Genomic DNA, 14,889 nt, shown 5'->3' with positions numbered 1-14,889 from the left:
GCCACAATTCCTCATCCTTGTGCGAGTATCTATTCGTGAGATCGAAAGTTAAAAGCTAAGCAGTGAGTGAAGTGGTACGGTGCTGCTGATATCCGAGAGAACCAATTTGTGTTTCTTGTCTGCATTTGACTGATTAACAAGTTGTTTCTAAATATCATGGCTGTAGCACCGTTACCTTAGGTACCTTAGTCTAGGTACATATTAAATATCTACCGACCTACCCAAGGGACCTAGGTACCTAGGTACCTACCTGGTTGCTGGTTGGTAGAAGTGGATTATGTAAGTAGATTCGGAGTGGCTCCACTCAAGCTTCAGCTAAACTGACCTCCTCTCGACGCGCCTACGGGCGAGCTTCAATTGACTGGACCGCGAGCCGGCACTTATTTGCCCACACGCAAGACCAAGGGCATTGATCAGCACCCTTTTTCTGCTTCACTTCACGTTGCATTCGGCATCCTGCTGTATCAAAGCCTTTATTTTCATCACGTCTCAACTTTTCACACTTGATCATATTGATTGACTGAATTCTATTGCCTAATTGGCCTGGTGAATTGTGTCTCGACTTGGCGCAGCGCTGCGGTAGTTGTTGGCTTGGCGCTATCTGCATCAGCATCCATCATGGCCGATTACGATCGTCGACACCGCGGTGATGGTGGTCGCGGAGGCTTCAACCCCAGGAAGCGCAGGTACAATGGTCAGTCTTACATTTTGATCACCTGCAGGCCAAGATCCTCTCAACTTCATTACGTCGCAACCGGCAGATTAATTCAACTGACACAATGCCTCTCTTGTCACTTTCAGATGACGACGATTATGGCCGAAATCGCGGCGGTGGCCGTCGACGCCACGATGGCAGCTCCCACGCACCACCATTCATCCGGATACGAAAGCAACTTTTGGGCCTTGCCGAATCAGCGGCACGTAAGTGGCATGAGGATGTCGTCTCTGTTTCGCGGCTGGTTGTAGAGAATTACGACGACGAATTTGTGCGCAACGGCTTCCTGGACCTCGTGTGTCAGCTCGTGGTCGAGCAGCCACTCAAAACCCCATTTGTCGCCGCTGTCATCCTGGTCACAAACACGCTCAAGTCTGAGCTTGTTGCTGAGTTGCTTGTGAGGGTGGGCAAGGCCTTGGAAACGGCCATCACAGCGGGCGAGTGGCGCGATGTCAAGGCGCTGCTCAAGCTGCTGGCATGCCTTCAGACATGCCTTGAGGGCGAAGGCATCTTTCCTGTATTGGATGAGCTGTTCAACCGTGCAGTTGACCTGCAGACTGCGAGCTCCGATGATGTAAGTCTGCGCTTTCGCATGCGATTGCGCCGCTCAGGAAGCATTTACTGACTGTCTTCTTTTTTTTACTGATTCGACTAGACCATCGGTATCGAACTGGTCAAGATCATCCTCCTGACAATCCCATACATTATGGCTGCGGCGCCTGGCCAGTGGATAGACAAGGCCGCTGAACTAATGGACAAGACTGATGTTATCGCCTCCGAAGACCACCCAATGCAAAAGCTGGTTGACCCATACTGCCCCGAGGCGGGTGAGAAGGATGTGGAGGCGTCTCCGAGTCTGCTTAGCTTGCTCCAGAAACAATTGCAGGCCGAGGCGGGCAGTGGCTGGGGCCTTGAGTGTCTGCCGCGGCCCTGGAAGATGCCCCTAGAGGAAGTCGAGCAGCAGTCGAAGTTGGACGACTGTCCCAAGCACCCTCTGCCTACGATATCAGTCCCCGAGACTATAATCGCGGGCAGCCGACCGCTCTTCCCCGAGGTTTCTATCTCGATCTACGCTGCACAGGATGTCGCCTCAGTACCCCCTGACACGACCATCGCAGCCTCGCTCATACGCGACGCCATTCTCGATACGATCAATACCCTACATTACAACCGCAATGTGGTGGCACGGTTTTTGATTGATATCGACTGTTATTTCTCCAATGGCACTTTCGTCAAACGCGCTACGCCCTTTGATCGATTGCGAGACGTGGAGGCGGGCAAATCGACTTGGAAGCCTGAAGACGTAGTGGTGGACGCTGTATTCTCTCAGATTCTGCAACTGCCCAGGCCGGAACACAAGCTCGTCTTCTACCATTCTGTTCTGACCGAGACATGCAAGATCGCTCCAGCTGCCATTGCGCCGAGTCTTGGTAGGGCAATCAGGCACATATACCGCAACATTCCGCGCCATGATCTGGAGCTGAACCACCGCTTCATTGATTGGTTCTCGCACCATCTGAGCAATTTCGGATTCACCTGGAAGTGGGTCGAATGGGTTGATGATGTAGAGTTGCCAGCTCTCCATCCTCTCAAGGCTTTCATTGTCGGTGCTCTTGACAAGGAGATCAGGTTGAGCTTTGCACAACGCATAAAGAATACTGTACCCGACGAGTACAAGTCGTTGATCGGTCCGGAGAAAGAGATAGACGTTCCCGAATTCAAGTACAAAAACGATGGTAAGTCTCTGAAGTCTTAGTTACTCAGTCAGCAATATCAGCTCCACTTGTGATGCCTGGCCTTGGCAGGCTGTCATAGTTTATACCCCCAGCTAACAATGGATTTCTTAGATGTTCCTTTTGCTTCTCAGGGACGTGAGATAGCAAACCTCCTCAAGAAGAAAGAGCCGGATGAGGCCATCCAGCCCTTCATTGAGGAAATCCAAAACGGCGCGGTCGACCAAGGCCTTGATCCTTTGGTCACCAGCACCGATGTTTTTATGACAGCAGTTCTTGCCGTGGGGAGCAAGTCCTTGTCGCACGTGCTTGCATGCATCGAGCGAGTCAAGGACAGGCTTCTTGATGCCGGGGCCGCATCGGTTGCCGCGCGGATACAAGTGATTGAGGCCGTCATGGCATACTGGTCCGCCCACCAAGGCGTGGCTCTTTCCATAGTGGAGAAGCTGCTCAACTACGCCATACTGACGCCGGCTGTCGTTGTCGAATGGGCCGTCGGTGCAGGAAGAGGTGCAGTTACTGCCATTGAGGACGACGAGTCACGGCTGGCCCAGGATCACATCTACGAGCTAGTTCTCAACACTGTCCGCAAGGTCACTGGACGAGTGAGGCAAGTTGCCCTGACTAAGGCGCAAAATCTAGATGGTGATGTCTCCATGACAGAGGATCAGGACGGCCCCGAGGTCAAAGAGATGCGTGAGTTGTTCCAGCTCATAGAGAACGCGCTCACCGCAAGGGCATCTTCACTTGCAAGCAACAAGCTCCTCGCTCGCCTCTGGGTGGATCGCTGGCAACGGGCATTCAAGAGATGCGCGGCCATTGAGGAGAATTTCCTGATCGAGGTGGAGAAGAATCGGAAGAAGCAGGCGGCCATTGCTGCTGCTGCACCTGCCATCGAGGCCAAGTCCGAGGTCAAGGAAGATGATATTGAGTAACCGGCATGTGTAGCGAGCCGTGGCTTTACTCCATTGTTTGTTTGTTTTGGGTACACGGGGAGTCGCCGAATGCCACCCCGTAGACTCACAGGAACATCTACGCCGCTGTCTTTGTTGATATCTAGGCAAGCCTGGCAATTTTTTTTGGTTCTTTTACCTGTTGTATCTTTAGTTACAATTTGATATTTTCGGACTTGGACAGGGGTGCCTTACATGGCATCAGGAATTGACCTATGGGGTCGACAGCTTAGTCGAACCTTACTAAAATGGGATTCGGGCAGGGAATTTTCCTTGCATGAGACAAGAAGTCTGGCTGGAAGGCAGCCAGCCATATCGGTATTATTCTTTCCAACTAAGGCCTTTTCTTTTTTTTTTTTCTTTACTATGTATGGAAGGGCTCCCTTTCACTGTTACATCTGAGGCGCCGCTCAAAGTGTTCATAAAGCGATCTACGTAGCGGGTCAGCCCATTAGAGGCGGAACCAACCATCACACTGGCCGCAGGAGGGGAAAAAAAGAGAGAAAGAAATATGATGAATACATTTCTTACTTTCTTTCTTGGCGACTATCAATAGAGTGTCCTCCATTATCCTCATCATCGTCATCCCATTTATCACCTCTGCTAGGCCCCCGCTAGGATATATAAATATGTATCAAACGTAAATATGCAAATGGCCAAAATATATATCACGAAAGTTGAAATTAAAATTTCTTTGACTTATATCTAAAAAGATTGGAATATGTTTAGGAAATCACCTTCGTATCATATTGTTAGATCGAAACACAAGTCTTATGGCCAGCACAAACAACAAAGTAGTCATGCAAGTATAATACTGATTACTGAACGATAAATAGATTCCCACTGTAGTGTTAATCAAAGCAGTCAGAATTATGCATACAGTATATATGCCTAACATGCGATATGGTATATACACAACTACAAATAGTACAGGGATATCCCCATCAAATGCAAATCACCGTAACTCCTCGCTTTCCCAATGTCAACCATAGCTTTTTCTTGCTCCCTAAAACCACCTGTCAACAGGGCTATAGATAGGCCTGTGCAATATATTCCGCAGACCACCACCTAGGCGTCTGGTTCGGGCGCCCATTGAGCGAGTGAATCGGAAAGGATGAAACAACTGATAGTAACACCAAGATCCGTATATTTCGGTACATGAGGTACTGATTGAGCCAATGAAGTACGTCAATCCTCGAACGTCTTTGTCTTGAATCTACACATGTTCGAATCGACCGGGCAGGCAAGAATCCGCATGTCCATTCTTCACTGGGCATGACGCCCCTTTGGCAACTGGCATGATGTACTGGGCTGACCGTTGGTGCGGTACCACTTCGACTTCCCATGTTATGCCCGCCAGGAGGCGAGAAGTGTCTGTCTCAATATCGGACGCCCAGGTATGCATCACTCGCGAGTGAATATTGCCCAAGCCTTCTCAACGCAAGAGGTCTAATCGGACAGACCTGTGATTATGTTACCCCAGACGTCGTCTCGAGATCAACGGCGGACAGGAAAGCCTGGCGGTGGGGCTGGTGCTCCTGGCGGCCCAGGCATACCCGGAGGAGGCATGTAGCCTCCTGGCATGGGAATCGGGGCTCCATTAGGTGGAGCGAATCCAGGGGGTGGTGCTCCAAAGCCTGGGTGCGGCTGCTGTCCAGGGGCTGGTGGCAGGCCCATCGGGCCCGGAGGACCACGGAATCCGGATGGTGGCATTCCGGGGTGGAAGTTACCTGGAGGCCCGCCCATGCTAGGAGGCGGACGAGCCGGCAGCCCGGATGGGGCAGGTGGTAATGCGTGACCACCCATCATACCCATGTGCCGTCCAGCACCGGCCACCTGGGGTGGCATATGGCCGCCAAATCCGGGAGGACCACCGCGAGGTGCAGGTGCACCGTACCCAGCAGGGATGCCGGCCGGCGGCACCAACGGAGGCGGAACTCCACCGTGCGGTTGTTGAGGGGGAGCGCCGCCAATGGAACCGTTCGGGACTGCGGGATCAAAGCCTGGCGGGGGACCAGCGGCCGGGCCGGTGGGAGTTGCTGGTGTCGCAGCCGCTGGTGTTGACGCGGGAGCGGACATGAGGTATGCTGGAGGGAGAGGCTGCTGCTCGGGAACGATATTGTGCTTCTTGCCCTCGGCAGCCAGCTTGCGCTCGGCCTCGTCACCGTGGCGCTCGCCCTTGCCATCCTTCTTGTAGGCATACTCGACGGTGATCTGCTTGCTCAGCAGGTACTGACCGTTCATGGTGTCTCGGGCAGTGTCACTGGCCTCGAAGCTGTCAAAGTTGACAAAACCGTAGCCCTTGGAGATGTTGTTGGCGTCGCGCACGACGTTTGGAGGGGTGACCAGCTGACCGAAGCGACTGAAGGTATCGAAGAGGATCTTCTCGTCGACCTGGGGGTCCAGGTTGTTGACAAAGAGCTCGGCGCCAATCTCGGCCGTCTTTTGCTTGTCGGCACTGGCCTTGTTGACGCGAATGACCTTGCCAAAGACGCGGATACCGTTGAGTGCTCGGGCGGCGTAGTCGGCGGACTCGGGGGTGTCGAACTCGACGAAGCCGTAGCCCTGATGGGTGCGCGAGACACGGTCCATGGGCATGTGCAGGTTCACGACGGGGCCCATCTGCGTCATCATTTCCCACATGAGCGCCTCCCCAAAGCGCTCATCCAGGTTACCGACGTAGACGGTTGCCTCCTTATTCTGCTCCCAGTGTTTGTTGGACATGATGGGTGGTTGAGGCCGAGGGAGCAGTTTGGTGAGGTACGGTGCTGCGGGTATTAGGATGGATACTTACTTGCACTGCCCAAAATGATGCATGCAGGTACAGTACCGCGTCGCAGTTCAATATTGAAATTTTGCCCAGGGCGGTCAGGGAAGCTCTGTGGGGTGCGTGCTTAACCAGGCAGGGATTAGGTACCTACTGTACGTTGTAGTCGCGCTTGCTTTCCCGCCAAGGTGAGCTTGGTGAACCCGACTGCTGTACCGCAGCTAATTAGCTGACATAAGCAGTCATGATCCCCACATATATGGCGCGTTGTATCCACTTTGGTCAAAATTTAGAGGCTACTGTCCAGCCATGATTCTTCTTTGACCGTTGCGCGCGCGACAGACAACCCCAATACCGAAGCATTCGAGTTCGAAGAAAAGTCCAAGGCACCACGAAACTTCCATTCGTCAGAGCCAACATTGCCTTTATTGAAGCAGGCAGAAAACACAAACAAACAACAAACACAAAAACTTTCCGCAAAGCCCGAAATCAACTCAGTCTTTCACCATGTTTGCCCTTTCAGAAGAGTCCAAGGTCCGCCTCATCAACCCGCACTGATACCTACCTAACCTACCTACATACCATACGAATAAGCACGCTTCCCTAAACTTGGAGAAAAAACACTGACAGACTTGACATTTCTTCTTCCAGGAGCGCATCGGCAAGCTCATTGACGTCTCGCGCGTTGCCATGCACTATGGATATCTGCCCTTGATCCTGTATCTCGGCTACACCAGGAGCGAGCCTCGCCCGTCCTTGATCAAGTCAGTTTTCCAGTAATTTCCAGATCAAGACTTTCCCTTCAAGTCCAGCCTGCTGACATTGGATTAGGCTCTTCTCCCCCCTCGAGTAAACAAACATATGGATCGAGCCTTTTGCGACCTGTTGCAAGTCTGAGGAGAGCTATGTACTTCGCTGGGGTTAGCGACAGTGCGTGCGTGTACAATGATGTTGCCCAAAAATGGGCTCATGGGGCACTTTGGGATAGGAGGAAGATGCTACCCAAGTTCTCAACTGTCGTTTGGCGACGCTGTATTATATTGTAATGAGCATCATTCATAGACCGTGCTCTACGAACTTAATGATCTTGGCGATAGAACCGCTGCCGTGCGAGAGCAAGTTTGATTTATATGTATGTGTGCATGAGCTACCTTGGATATCGATGACCTAGACATATGTTGTTTTTTTCTCTCTCTTTCTCTTCGACAGTACCCTCATCATCCATTGTTATGGAATACCCAGTTTGCGTGAGTCCATCTGGCCCACGTGATATCAAAACATTACAGCTACGATATATCAGTAATTCAACTCTGTCCAAGTAAAATATAAGGATGAACAAAAAAAAAAGTCAATGAATTAAAACAGCATTCTAGACTAGTTATTGAGTAGCCAGCTGTGGTAGAACTGTCATAATAGCTGAGAGTGTAATTTTTTGGGTCCGTAAACTGCTGATATCATTCATTGGTGGTTGACGTCAAAACTTGTAATCAAAACATTGCCCAATTATTTCCATCTTTTGATAAAAAAAAACTTCCAAAAACTACCACTCTTTAATTTCATTCATCAAACAACACAAACTTAACACGATGACGAACTTGCAAGGCGTCTTTAACAAGAGACAGTAAAAAAAAAAGAGGTGTATTCATGGTCGTGGCCAACAATGCAGGTCGAGATGGCCTCTCACCTGCCATGGTCGAGACTGTCGCCGGCCTCTCCGCCGGCACAGTCGCAACGCTCGCCGTGCACCCTTTAGATATTGTCAAGACGCGCATGCAGAGTAAGAAAAACCAAGTCACCAAACTTCTCAAGCCTGATTCTCTTCCTCCCTCTACCTACAACTTCCTGCCCATGTACTTTTGACTAACGTCCGCCCGCAGTCCATCGGAGCAATGCTGCCGCGGCAGCATCGGCAGCATCCGCGTCGTCAAAACCAGGCCTCGCACAGCAACCGCCGCCGCTCAGAACCGTGGCGGTGCTCAGGAGCCTGATGCAGACGGAGAAGCCCATCGCCGCTCTGTACAGAGGGTTGACGCCCAACCTCGTCGGCAACGCCGCCAGTTGGGCCTCGTTCTTCTTCTTCAAGAAGCGCTGCGAGCAGGCCATCCTGTCGCTCAAGCAGCAGCAGCCGGCAGCTTCCTCGGACGGGAGCATTGCAGCTGTCCATAACGACGACGGCAGCGCCAGGCTCGCGCCCCAAGACTACTTCATCAGCTCCGCCGCCGCCGGAGCCGCCGTCCAGGTCCTGACCAACCCCGTCTGGGTTCTCAAGACGCGCATGCTCTCGTCCGACCGCGGTTCCGCCGGCGCGTACCCCAGCATGTGGGCCGGCGCCGCCCGGGTCTGGCGCGAGGAGGGCCTGCGCGGATTCTACCGGGGCCTGGGCATCAGCCTGCTCGGCGTCAGCCACGGCGCCGTCCAGTTCGCCGTGTACGAGCCGGCCAAGAGGCTGTACGTCGCGCGGAGGAGCCGGGGACGCCATGATGATACTGCAGCAGGAGGAAACTCAATCATGACCAACGAGGCCACCTTGGTCATCTCGACGACGGCCAAGCTCTTTGCCGGCGCCGTCACGTACCCCTACCAGGTGCTTCGCAGCAGGCTGCAGAACTACGACGCCGAGAACCGGTTCGGTCGCGGCATCATCGGAGTCGCTACCCGGCTGTGGCGGGAAGAGGGCATCAGGGGCTTCTACCGTGGGTTGGTCCCGGGCGTCGTGCGAGTCTTGCCTGCCACCTGGGTTACTTTCCTTGTTTATGAGAACACCAAATACTACCTGCCGAGGTGGACTACAGGCAGCCAAGAATAAGGGTTTACCTTTGGGGGGGTCTTGGTTTTTTTTTTTGCTTGTTGGCACCCCCTCGCACGTCTCTATATCTCTTCCACTCCTATGTATTAACACTCTTTGTCTGCTTCTCTATATCCCTCTCTCTTCTTTGCCTACTCGCAACACAACAGAGTGGCGCATCAAACATGTGGCGTGTCTTTTCACACAGGTTCCGGAGTTCTCGAACCAAAAATTACACTGGAACACAGCCCCTCTCTCTGGACCCTTATCCAGCCTTCTAGGGCATTATGGGTCTTCTTAGGGCTCTTGGGCCCTCTGGGGAAGCCGATGCGGTTTACTTGAACCTCATGGTCTAGATCGACAGTAGCAACTTGTCCTTTCCATGGTTGCTATACCACATGGTAGCAGATCGGTGGGGGTTCCGGGGGGTCAAGAAAAAAAAAAAAAAAGAAGGACCGAGAGGCATCTACCCGTCCCGGAATAATTGGACGAAGGGCTGCTCGGCTCAAGAGCGCGTGGCCCCCATCACATTAGGAGGGGGGTTTGTATGAAACATAGAGCGCAAGCTCGAATCTTTTACGTCCATACTTGCGTGATGAAATTGACATGTCGTTTCCTCCCCTGCCCGGTCGTCAAAAGAACCATCAGCAGATTCTAGAAGGGAAAGTGAGCTCATAGGCACATTCCTTAGGCATTTACCCGAGCTGCTTGTGATGAATCAGTAAGGGCTAACTATCCCTTCGTTCCTGCGTGCCTACCATTTCCTGAAATCTCGTTAAATCTACCTTTTACAACCCGCTTGGGGAACGCTCCGAGATTCAAAGGACAACGATATCCCCTTGCATACCCCCACTTTGCCCAAGATCAGTAAGAAAAGGCATCGAATGATGCGATGCAGCAGGTATCCTGCAATGTCTCCAGATTGATCATCGACGTCAATAAGTCGTCTCTGGCCTGGCCGCTGAAACCACTACTGTATGCTTGTTCAGGTTGCACAGACTCGGCATGGCCGACCTAAGACTCGAGCAGATTCTTGGTTTTGACGAGCCATCCAGTAGAAAGGCATGAAATCCAGGCCAGTGGGACGTCAAGAAGAAAGAAAAAAAAGGCAAGATCTTTGTTTTCGTTTTTTTCTTTCTTTTCTTTTCTTTCTTGCTTGCTGGATCGGATGGGGATCCCGGCTAGTTAGGATTTCACGGGCCAGCAGCATAAGCAAGCGAGGTTGGGTGGTACAAGATGCAAAAGAAGCTGTTGGAGGGGAGGGGGGCAATGCTCGCGTGGTTGTGTGTATAGCTATGTGTGTTTGAGTGTGTACTGTACAGTGAGCAAGATACTCTGAAAGTCTGGTACCGTACTGTACCATGCAGATGCGCTCATGTGCGTGAGTTGCACGTGTGGAAATCGTGCACGCGGGCAGAATCGGGCATTGCATGGTTCTCAGTATGATAGGTAGTGCAGGGCCCATGTCGAAATGGTAAAAGGAAATCCAAGCTTGAAACAAGAGGCGCTTCTTTTGGTCGTCTTGTGTTGCTACGCAGCATTGCCACAAGAAATGACAGGTCACCGGGATCAGCGCCCGGTCTCCTAGACTACTAGGCACTAGGTGGCGGGTTTGCAAGGCCCTGTCGATACAGCTCTTCCTGACTGGGAGAAAGCCTCCGCTACATCGAGAGCCTGTGCCTGGGCCCTCTACATGGGTCTGGTCAAAATTAGAGGGGCGTGCTAAAGTAAGCCGGAAAGGCCAGAAAGCCCAGCCAAAGAAACAGACACTGAAAAGAAGTACAGAATTCGTTGATGTTGTCAAGGTGGCTGAGAGTTGAGGTTGGCCAGCACAAGATGGCGAAAACGTGAATGTTGATGTTGATATTGGTGTTTCTCCATGATTCATCCGTGCTCTTGAACGTTTGCATGGCACTTTGGGGAGGGAACATGATTCGGAGAAAGACAGAATACTGTAAATGGCGTTATCGAGCCACGGGCCCTCCCTCGCCAAGTAACCGTGGAGTACTGTAGGGTCAGGCAGAGGGAAGCACCGGAGCAGAGTTCCACTTCTCCATCCCTCAGACCTCATTTCCCCGCCGTTTCAACCCTCCCTTTGAACGGAGGACAGCCGGCGCTGCGATGATGACCTCGCCGTGGTTCTTGGCTACTGCAGCTTGTATTCGGTGTCGATATCAGGATGCTAGGATTATAACCGAACAATAGCTGCTGCAAGCAAGTCGCCTATTTTTTTTCGTCACACTCGCACTCGCACGCACACCAGCGGTAGTCAGTTCAGATGATCATCGGCATATTGAACCCGAAACAGACTGGTGATCCCAAGTAAAGACGAAGCAGCGGGACAACCGATCCTTTTTTCCCCTGTATCTTTTTTTTTTCTCTCTCTCTCTCTCTCTCGATTTCCCCCCTCGTAGGTCACACCAGGTTACCTGGTGTCACAACATAACTTCGTAGGTAATATGAAGCCGCCGAGGGGTCTGCGGCATCTAGATCTCATATGTCTGCCGCCAACCTGAAAAGCTGAGATGACTTTTTTGGTAGCATACGGTGGGGATTGCAACCACACCTCAGCGCGTAGTAGTGGTGCGCAGGGGTCATCTCGAGAGTCTGGTCCGGAAGACTTCCCCTGGGTGCCAAGTTGCGAACTAGCAGGGGTCATGAGCCGAAAGAGGTTCCTTGCAGGTCGGAGGAAGCAACACACTCTAACAGTCGAAGCAACCGCACAGGAACCTCAGTCATCCCATGAAGACAGACGTCTTGCCCATCTTTCGGGAACCCCTGCTTGGTGCCCACAACCGCCATGGTGGTATTTGCAACTGGGTCTTCTAGTACCTCGTCATGATCCTCTGTGCGCAAGCTAGTTATGGAGTCAGGCCCTCGGTTGTATAATTATTAGTCCGCAACTTGTCTCCTCGCTAAAAATGCCATTTAAACGGTCAGAGGGGTAGTTAGTCAGAGAGATGGAACGGTGGGGGGGAGAAACATAACAGAAAAAAGAAGAGCTTGATGCGTCGAGATGGCCGATTGCAACATTGTCGGCTCTGAAGAATCGTTGGTTGAGAGGAAACTCGTGTGGGAAATAGCACAAATGATTTCAATTTTCTCATCCTTGCACCCATGCTCTTATTGCTGCAATATTAGCCATATCAGCGACTAAATTTAACAAATGAACCCATGGAGCTGTTGCAAAATAACGGGAATAAGACATAAAACGTATCGATATGGCCCCCAAAGGCAAGGAATGACAGGACCGCGGCGCGCATCCGTTAAGTGTAAAGGAGTTGTGTGATTGAACGCCCCTGACGTATTTGGAGATGATTAGCATCAGGATCATGTTTGATCAATATCATACGTAGGTACCTACCTTACCTACTCCCTTCGAAAGGCACTGCTTACCTACTCTATGTGTGTACGATCGATATCCGCTGTGCATTGTGGTAAGCATATGCAGGACTAGTGATGCTCGCTTATTTTCTTCTTATCCTAGTACTTTTTTTTTCAATTTGCTAGAAACCAAGAAACCGGTCATAAGATCGGATCGCGCGTCTAGGTCCGGTACTCGCCTGCGTAGCGCGATGCCGAGGGGGGCAAACTGTTCCGATGGTGAAAAGGATCGCCAGCATGGGGTGGGAGTAAAGAGGTAGAGAAGCCCCAAATGGAGAATTTTTTTTCGTCAGAAAAAAAGAGGTCGAGCTTTCGATTGGTTCGATGAGACAAGGAAAGGAGCGGGGGCTCGAAAGTAAGGTACAGTAGGTAAGTAAGGTAGGACAAGTAAGGAAGGAAGCTACCTTCCTAGGCAACCTGATTTGATTGACCAGTGGATCATCGTGTAAGTATGCGAACCTTCTTGGCTTGCTGCCGGATGAAATACCATTGCCTATCCGGATTATCAACTGAGATCATACATTTACATAGGTACCTACCTACCTTACATACCTAGGTACATACATACGCGGGCATCCATCCAATCCAGCCGCGCTTGCAGGGTAGGGATCAAAAATGACCAGGGTGATGGGATGGAAGGGGCCCCGGGGCGAAATGCGCTGCAATGGTGGAGTTATATGTGCGCAAAGAATGCATCATTCCCCTCAGAAATATTTTGTGAGAAGTGACAGAAACTCGACGGGGATTGGGAGACAGATAGGACGCGAAGGGCTAGTAATCTGTCTAAAACGTTGCAGGTGTGCTAGACGAGAATCGATTGGCTGATACCGTCATTTTCTCCCAGCTCCAAGTACTAAGCCAAGGAGGGAGAGGGATGAGGTCGGAGGCAATGACCCAAGGTCTGTGGGCGTTGTTGGCTAGCCCCGTCAGTCGCTTGAAATTTTTTTCTTAATTTTTTTTTTTTTTTTGTCAAATCGAGGCAGGGCTGCCAGCTAACCTCCACAGCCTAGTCAAGCCAGGGCTACCTCCCCGGGCTGTCTCCTCCCCTTGCTCAAACCCCAGAGGCATCTTTGCGGGCTACCTACCTAGGTACCTTACCTGTCTCGACCTACCTTGCCTATTATTGCGAATGCGTGTGTGCCTTGCGTTTACCTCAGCTCATCTCGCAGAATTCCATATATGAGCCAGACCACGTGGAATTCAATCGTACGTGCATTGTTATTGTGTGACTCTCCCCCCTGTAAATAGTTAGGACGGGTGCCCGCATAGCTTTGACGTGCTCTTGCCCTACTGTACAGCAAAGACAGACAGTCAACAAGGAAGAGGGGGTAAATGGAAAGATCCCGTCGATAAGATTGATATTGAATATGAATATTGATTGACAAATAGACTACGTATGGTAATCGTTCCTAACTAACAAAAGACTGTCCAACACCCTAGACCCAATCTAGAATAAGTCCACGGTCGGCATGGCACCTACCGTCATTCACAACCTGGGGGTTAGTCAATCAATCAATCAAGCTTCGATTCTAATCCATGTTGTCCACGGAATAATCTATTTCTATTCACACTACTGTCGTGAGGGGAACAAATCAGGGTGTGCACGGTAAAACTTGGGGTGAGCTTCGTTAGTCAGTTGTCGACCAGTTATCAGTAGTTTCGAGTCTTCTTCCAACCCAGCAGCGCTGAGAGCGGATCTCTTCCGGGACGGATCGAAAGTTCGCTTCGCTACCTAACCTACCTTTGGAAGGTAAGGAACCCCCACTCGCGGGTTCCATGCCATTGAATACCGTTGATTGGCTGCGCATTCATTCCCATGAGGTTCCGGTCCGGAAACCGGGTAGAGAATTGGGTCAGGTAGTCGGCAGCAGGAAGGACGGTACCTTTATGTACGTGCAAAAAAAAAAAAAAAAAGCCCGCTCAATGCTCCTTCCCTTTTCTGTTTCCTGAGCATCCGAAATGCTTGGTTGCCAAGTAAAGGTTTCTCAAAACGACCACGTACATGAGGAAGCTACCTTGCTTGCTTGTTGCTTGATAGAATAATATCGATCCCCTCACAATTCTCTTGTTATATGTGGTGTTTTTTTTTTATTATTTATTGTTTTTATTGGGCTTCCGTCCACTAATCTTCGTTTCATTCACCCTTGCGATCTATGCTCAATTCTAGGTATTTCGTTTCACTTTTTATTTTATTTTATTTTTGTTTTATTGTATTATTCATTTTATTCTTAAGTCTTCCACCCCAAAAACCGTTGCCATATGCATCGTCCTGTTTCCAGATTTCGGTGAACAATTGGTTCTTTGCTACTGCGTACTGAGCAGCCCGTTTATGTCCATCTCATCCACTACGCGCTGTCGTGTAGTGACACACAAGGATTCCCCGGCTTGTAACAGGAACGCCATCTTAACTGTACTTTGGTACTGTTGGGAGGGGGGGGGGCTTGTTTTGTTATTTGTTGTGTAACCGAATTGCAACCATTCCTCTTCAGCTGCCTGGCTGGAATTAGAATTCAGCTGATACAGCCAAAGAAAGAGAGGAGGAGAGTAAAAAA

General features: G+C 50.9%; 5 protein-coding genes across 5 annotated transcripts; 3 read left to right on the top strand and 2 right to left on the bottom strand.

Annotated features, from left to right (window-relative positions):
• The first annotated feature begins 428 nt into the window (after window positions 1–428).
• On the top strand, window positions 429–3,968 carry PgNI_06951 (uncharacterized protein). The gene is made up of 4 exons (XM_031126969.1): window positions 429–694; window positions 802–1,289; window positions 1,371–2,451; window positions 2,563–3,968. The coding sequence occupies exons 1-4, from the start codon at window positions 619–621 to the stop codon at window positions 3,381–3,383; spliced, it is 2,466 nt and encodes an 821-aa protein (XP_030981018.1). The 5' UTR covers window positions 429–618; the 3' UTR covers window positions 3,384–3,968.
• Window positions 3,969–4,898: 930 nt separating this feature from the next.
• Window positions 4,899–6,125, bottom strand: PgNI_06950 (uncharacterized protein; the record flags this gene model as incomplete). The annotated part of the gene is made up of 1 exon (XM_031126968.1): window positions 4,899–6,125. One exon carries the CDS (start codon window positions 6,123–6,125, stop codon window positions 4,899–4,901), a length of 1,227 nt encoding a protein of 408 aa, XP_030981019.1.
• A 356-nt stretch (window positions 6,126–6,481) lies between these two features.
• On the top strand, window positions 6,482–7,280 carry PgNI_06949 (uncharacterized protein). The gene is made up of 3 exons (XM_031126967.1): window positions 6,482–6,702; window positions 6,820–6,932; window positions 7,000–7,280. The coding sequence occupies exons 1-3, from the start codon at window positions 6,676–6,678 to the stop codon at window positions 7,019–7,021; spliced, it is 162 nt and encodes a 53-aa protein (XP_030981607.1). The 5' UTR covers window positions 6,482–6,675; the 3' UTR covers window positions 7,022–7,280.
• Window positions 7,281–7,734: 454 nt separating this feature from the next.
• On the top strand, window positions 7,735–9,537 carry PgNI_06948 (uncharacterized protein). Its single transcript, XM_031126966.1, has 2 exons — window positions 7,735–7,945; window positions 8,046–9,537. The coding sequence occupies exons 1-2, from the start codon at window positions 7,813–7,815 to the stop codon at window positions 8,972–8,974; spliced, it is 1,062 nt and encodes a 353-aa protein (XP_030981606.1). The 5' UTR covers window positions 7,735–7,812; the 3' UTR covers window positions 8,975–9,537.
• A 2,071-nt stretch (window positions 9,538–11,608) lies between these two features.
• Window positions 11,609–12,573, bottom strand: PgNI_06947 (uncharacterized protein; the record flags this gene model as incomplete). The annotated part of the gene is made up of 3 exons (XM_031126965.1): window positions 12,350–12,573; window positions 12,126–12,252; window positions 11,609–11,810 (listed from the first exon to the last, which is right to left on the bottom strand). Exons 1-3 carry the CDS (start codon window positions 12,396–12,398, stop codon window positions 11,609–11,611), a joined length of 378 nt encoding a protein of 125 aa, XP_030981611.1. The 5' UTR covers window positions 12,399–12,573.
• Between the last annotated feature and the right edge of the window lie 2,316 nt (window positions 12,574–14,889).

The sequence above is a fragment of the Pyricularia grisea genome (genome assembly GCF_004355905.1).
Source record: "Pyricularia grisea strain NI907 chromosome Unknown Pyricularia_grisea_NI907_Scaffold_4, whole genome shotgun sequence".
In the NCBI taxonomy this organism is placed as follows: Eukaryota; Fungi; Ascomycota; class Sordariomycetes; order Magnaporthales; family Pyriculariaceae; genus Pyricularia; species Pyricularia grisea.
The sequence above is the reverse complement of the archived record's forward strand: the minus strand, read 5'-3'. Positions and strand labels throughout refer to the sequence as shown.

What these genes read in the sequence shown, in the direction of transcription:
- PgNI_06949 (XM_031126967.1), top strand. Translation starts at nt 6,676, where the DNA reads ATGTTTGCCCTTTCAGAAGAGTCCAAG. An exon ending in CCCTTTCAGAAGAGTCCAAG is followed by an intron (nt 6,703 to 6,819) that starts GTCCGCCTCATC and finishes TTCTTCTTCCAG; the next exon opens with GAGCGCATCGGCAAGCTCAT. An exon ending in CCTCGCCCGTCCTTGATCAA is followed by an intron (nt 6,933 to 6,999) that starts GTCAGTTTTCCA and finishes ACATTGGATTAG; the next exon opens with GCTCTTCTCCCCCCTCGAGT.
- PgNI_06948 (XM_031126966.1), top strand. Translation starts at nt 7,813, where the DNA reads ATGGTCGTGGCCAACAATGCAGGTCGAGATGGCCTCTCACCTGCCATG. An exon ending in TGTCAAGACGCGCATGCAGA is followed by an intron (nt 7,946 to 8,045) that starts GTAAGAAAAACC and finishes GTCCGCCCGCAG; the next exon opens with TCCATCGGAGCAATGCTGCC.
- PgNI_06951 (XM_031126969.1), top strand. Translation starts at nt 619, where the DNA reads ATGGCCGATTACGATCGTCGACACCGCGGTGATGGTGGTCGCGGAGGC. An exon ending in CAGGAAGCGCAGGTACAATG is followed by an intron (nt 695 to 801) that starts GTCAGTCTTACA and finishes TGTCACTTTCAG; the next exon opens with ATGACGACGATTATGGCCGA. An exon ending in AGACTGCGAGCTCCGATGAT is followed by an intron (nt 1,290 to 1,370) that starts GTAAGTCTGCGC and finishes TGATTCGACTAG; the next exon opens with ACCATCGGTATCGAACTGGT.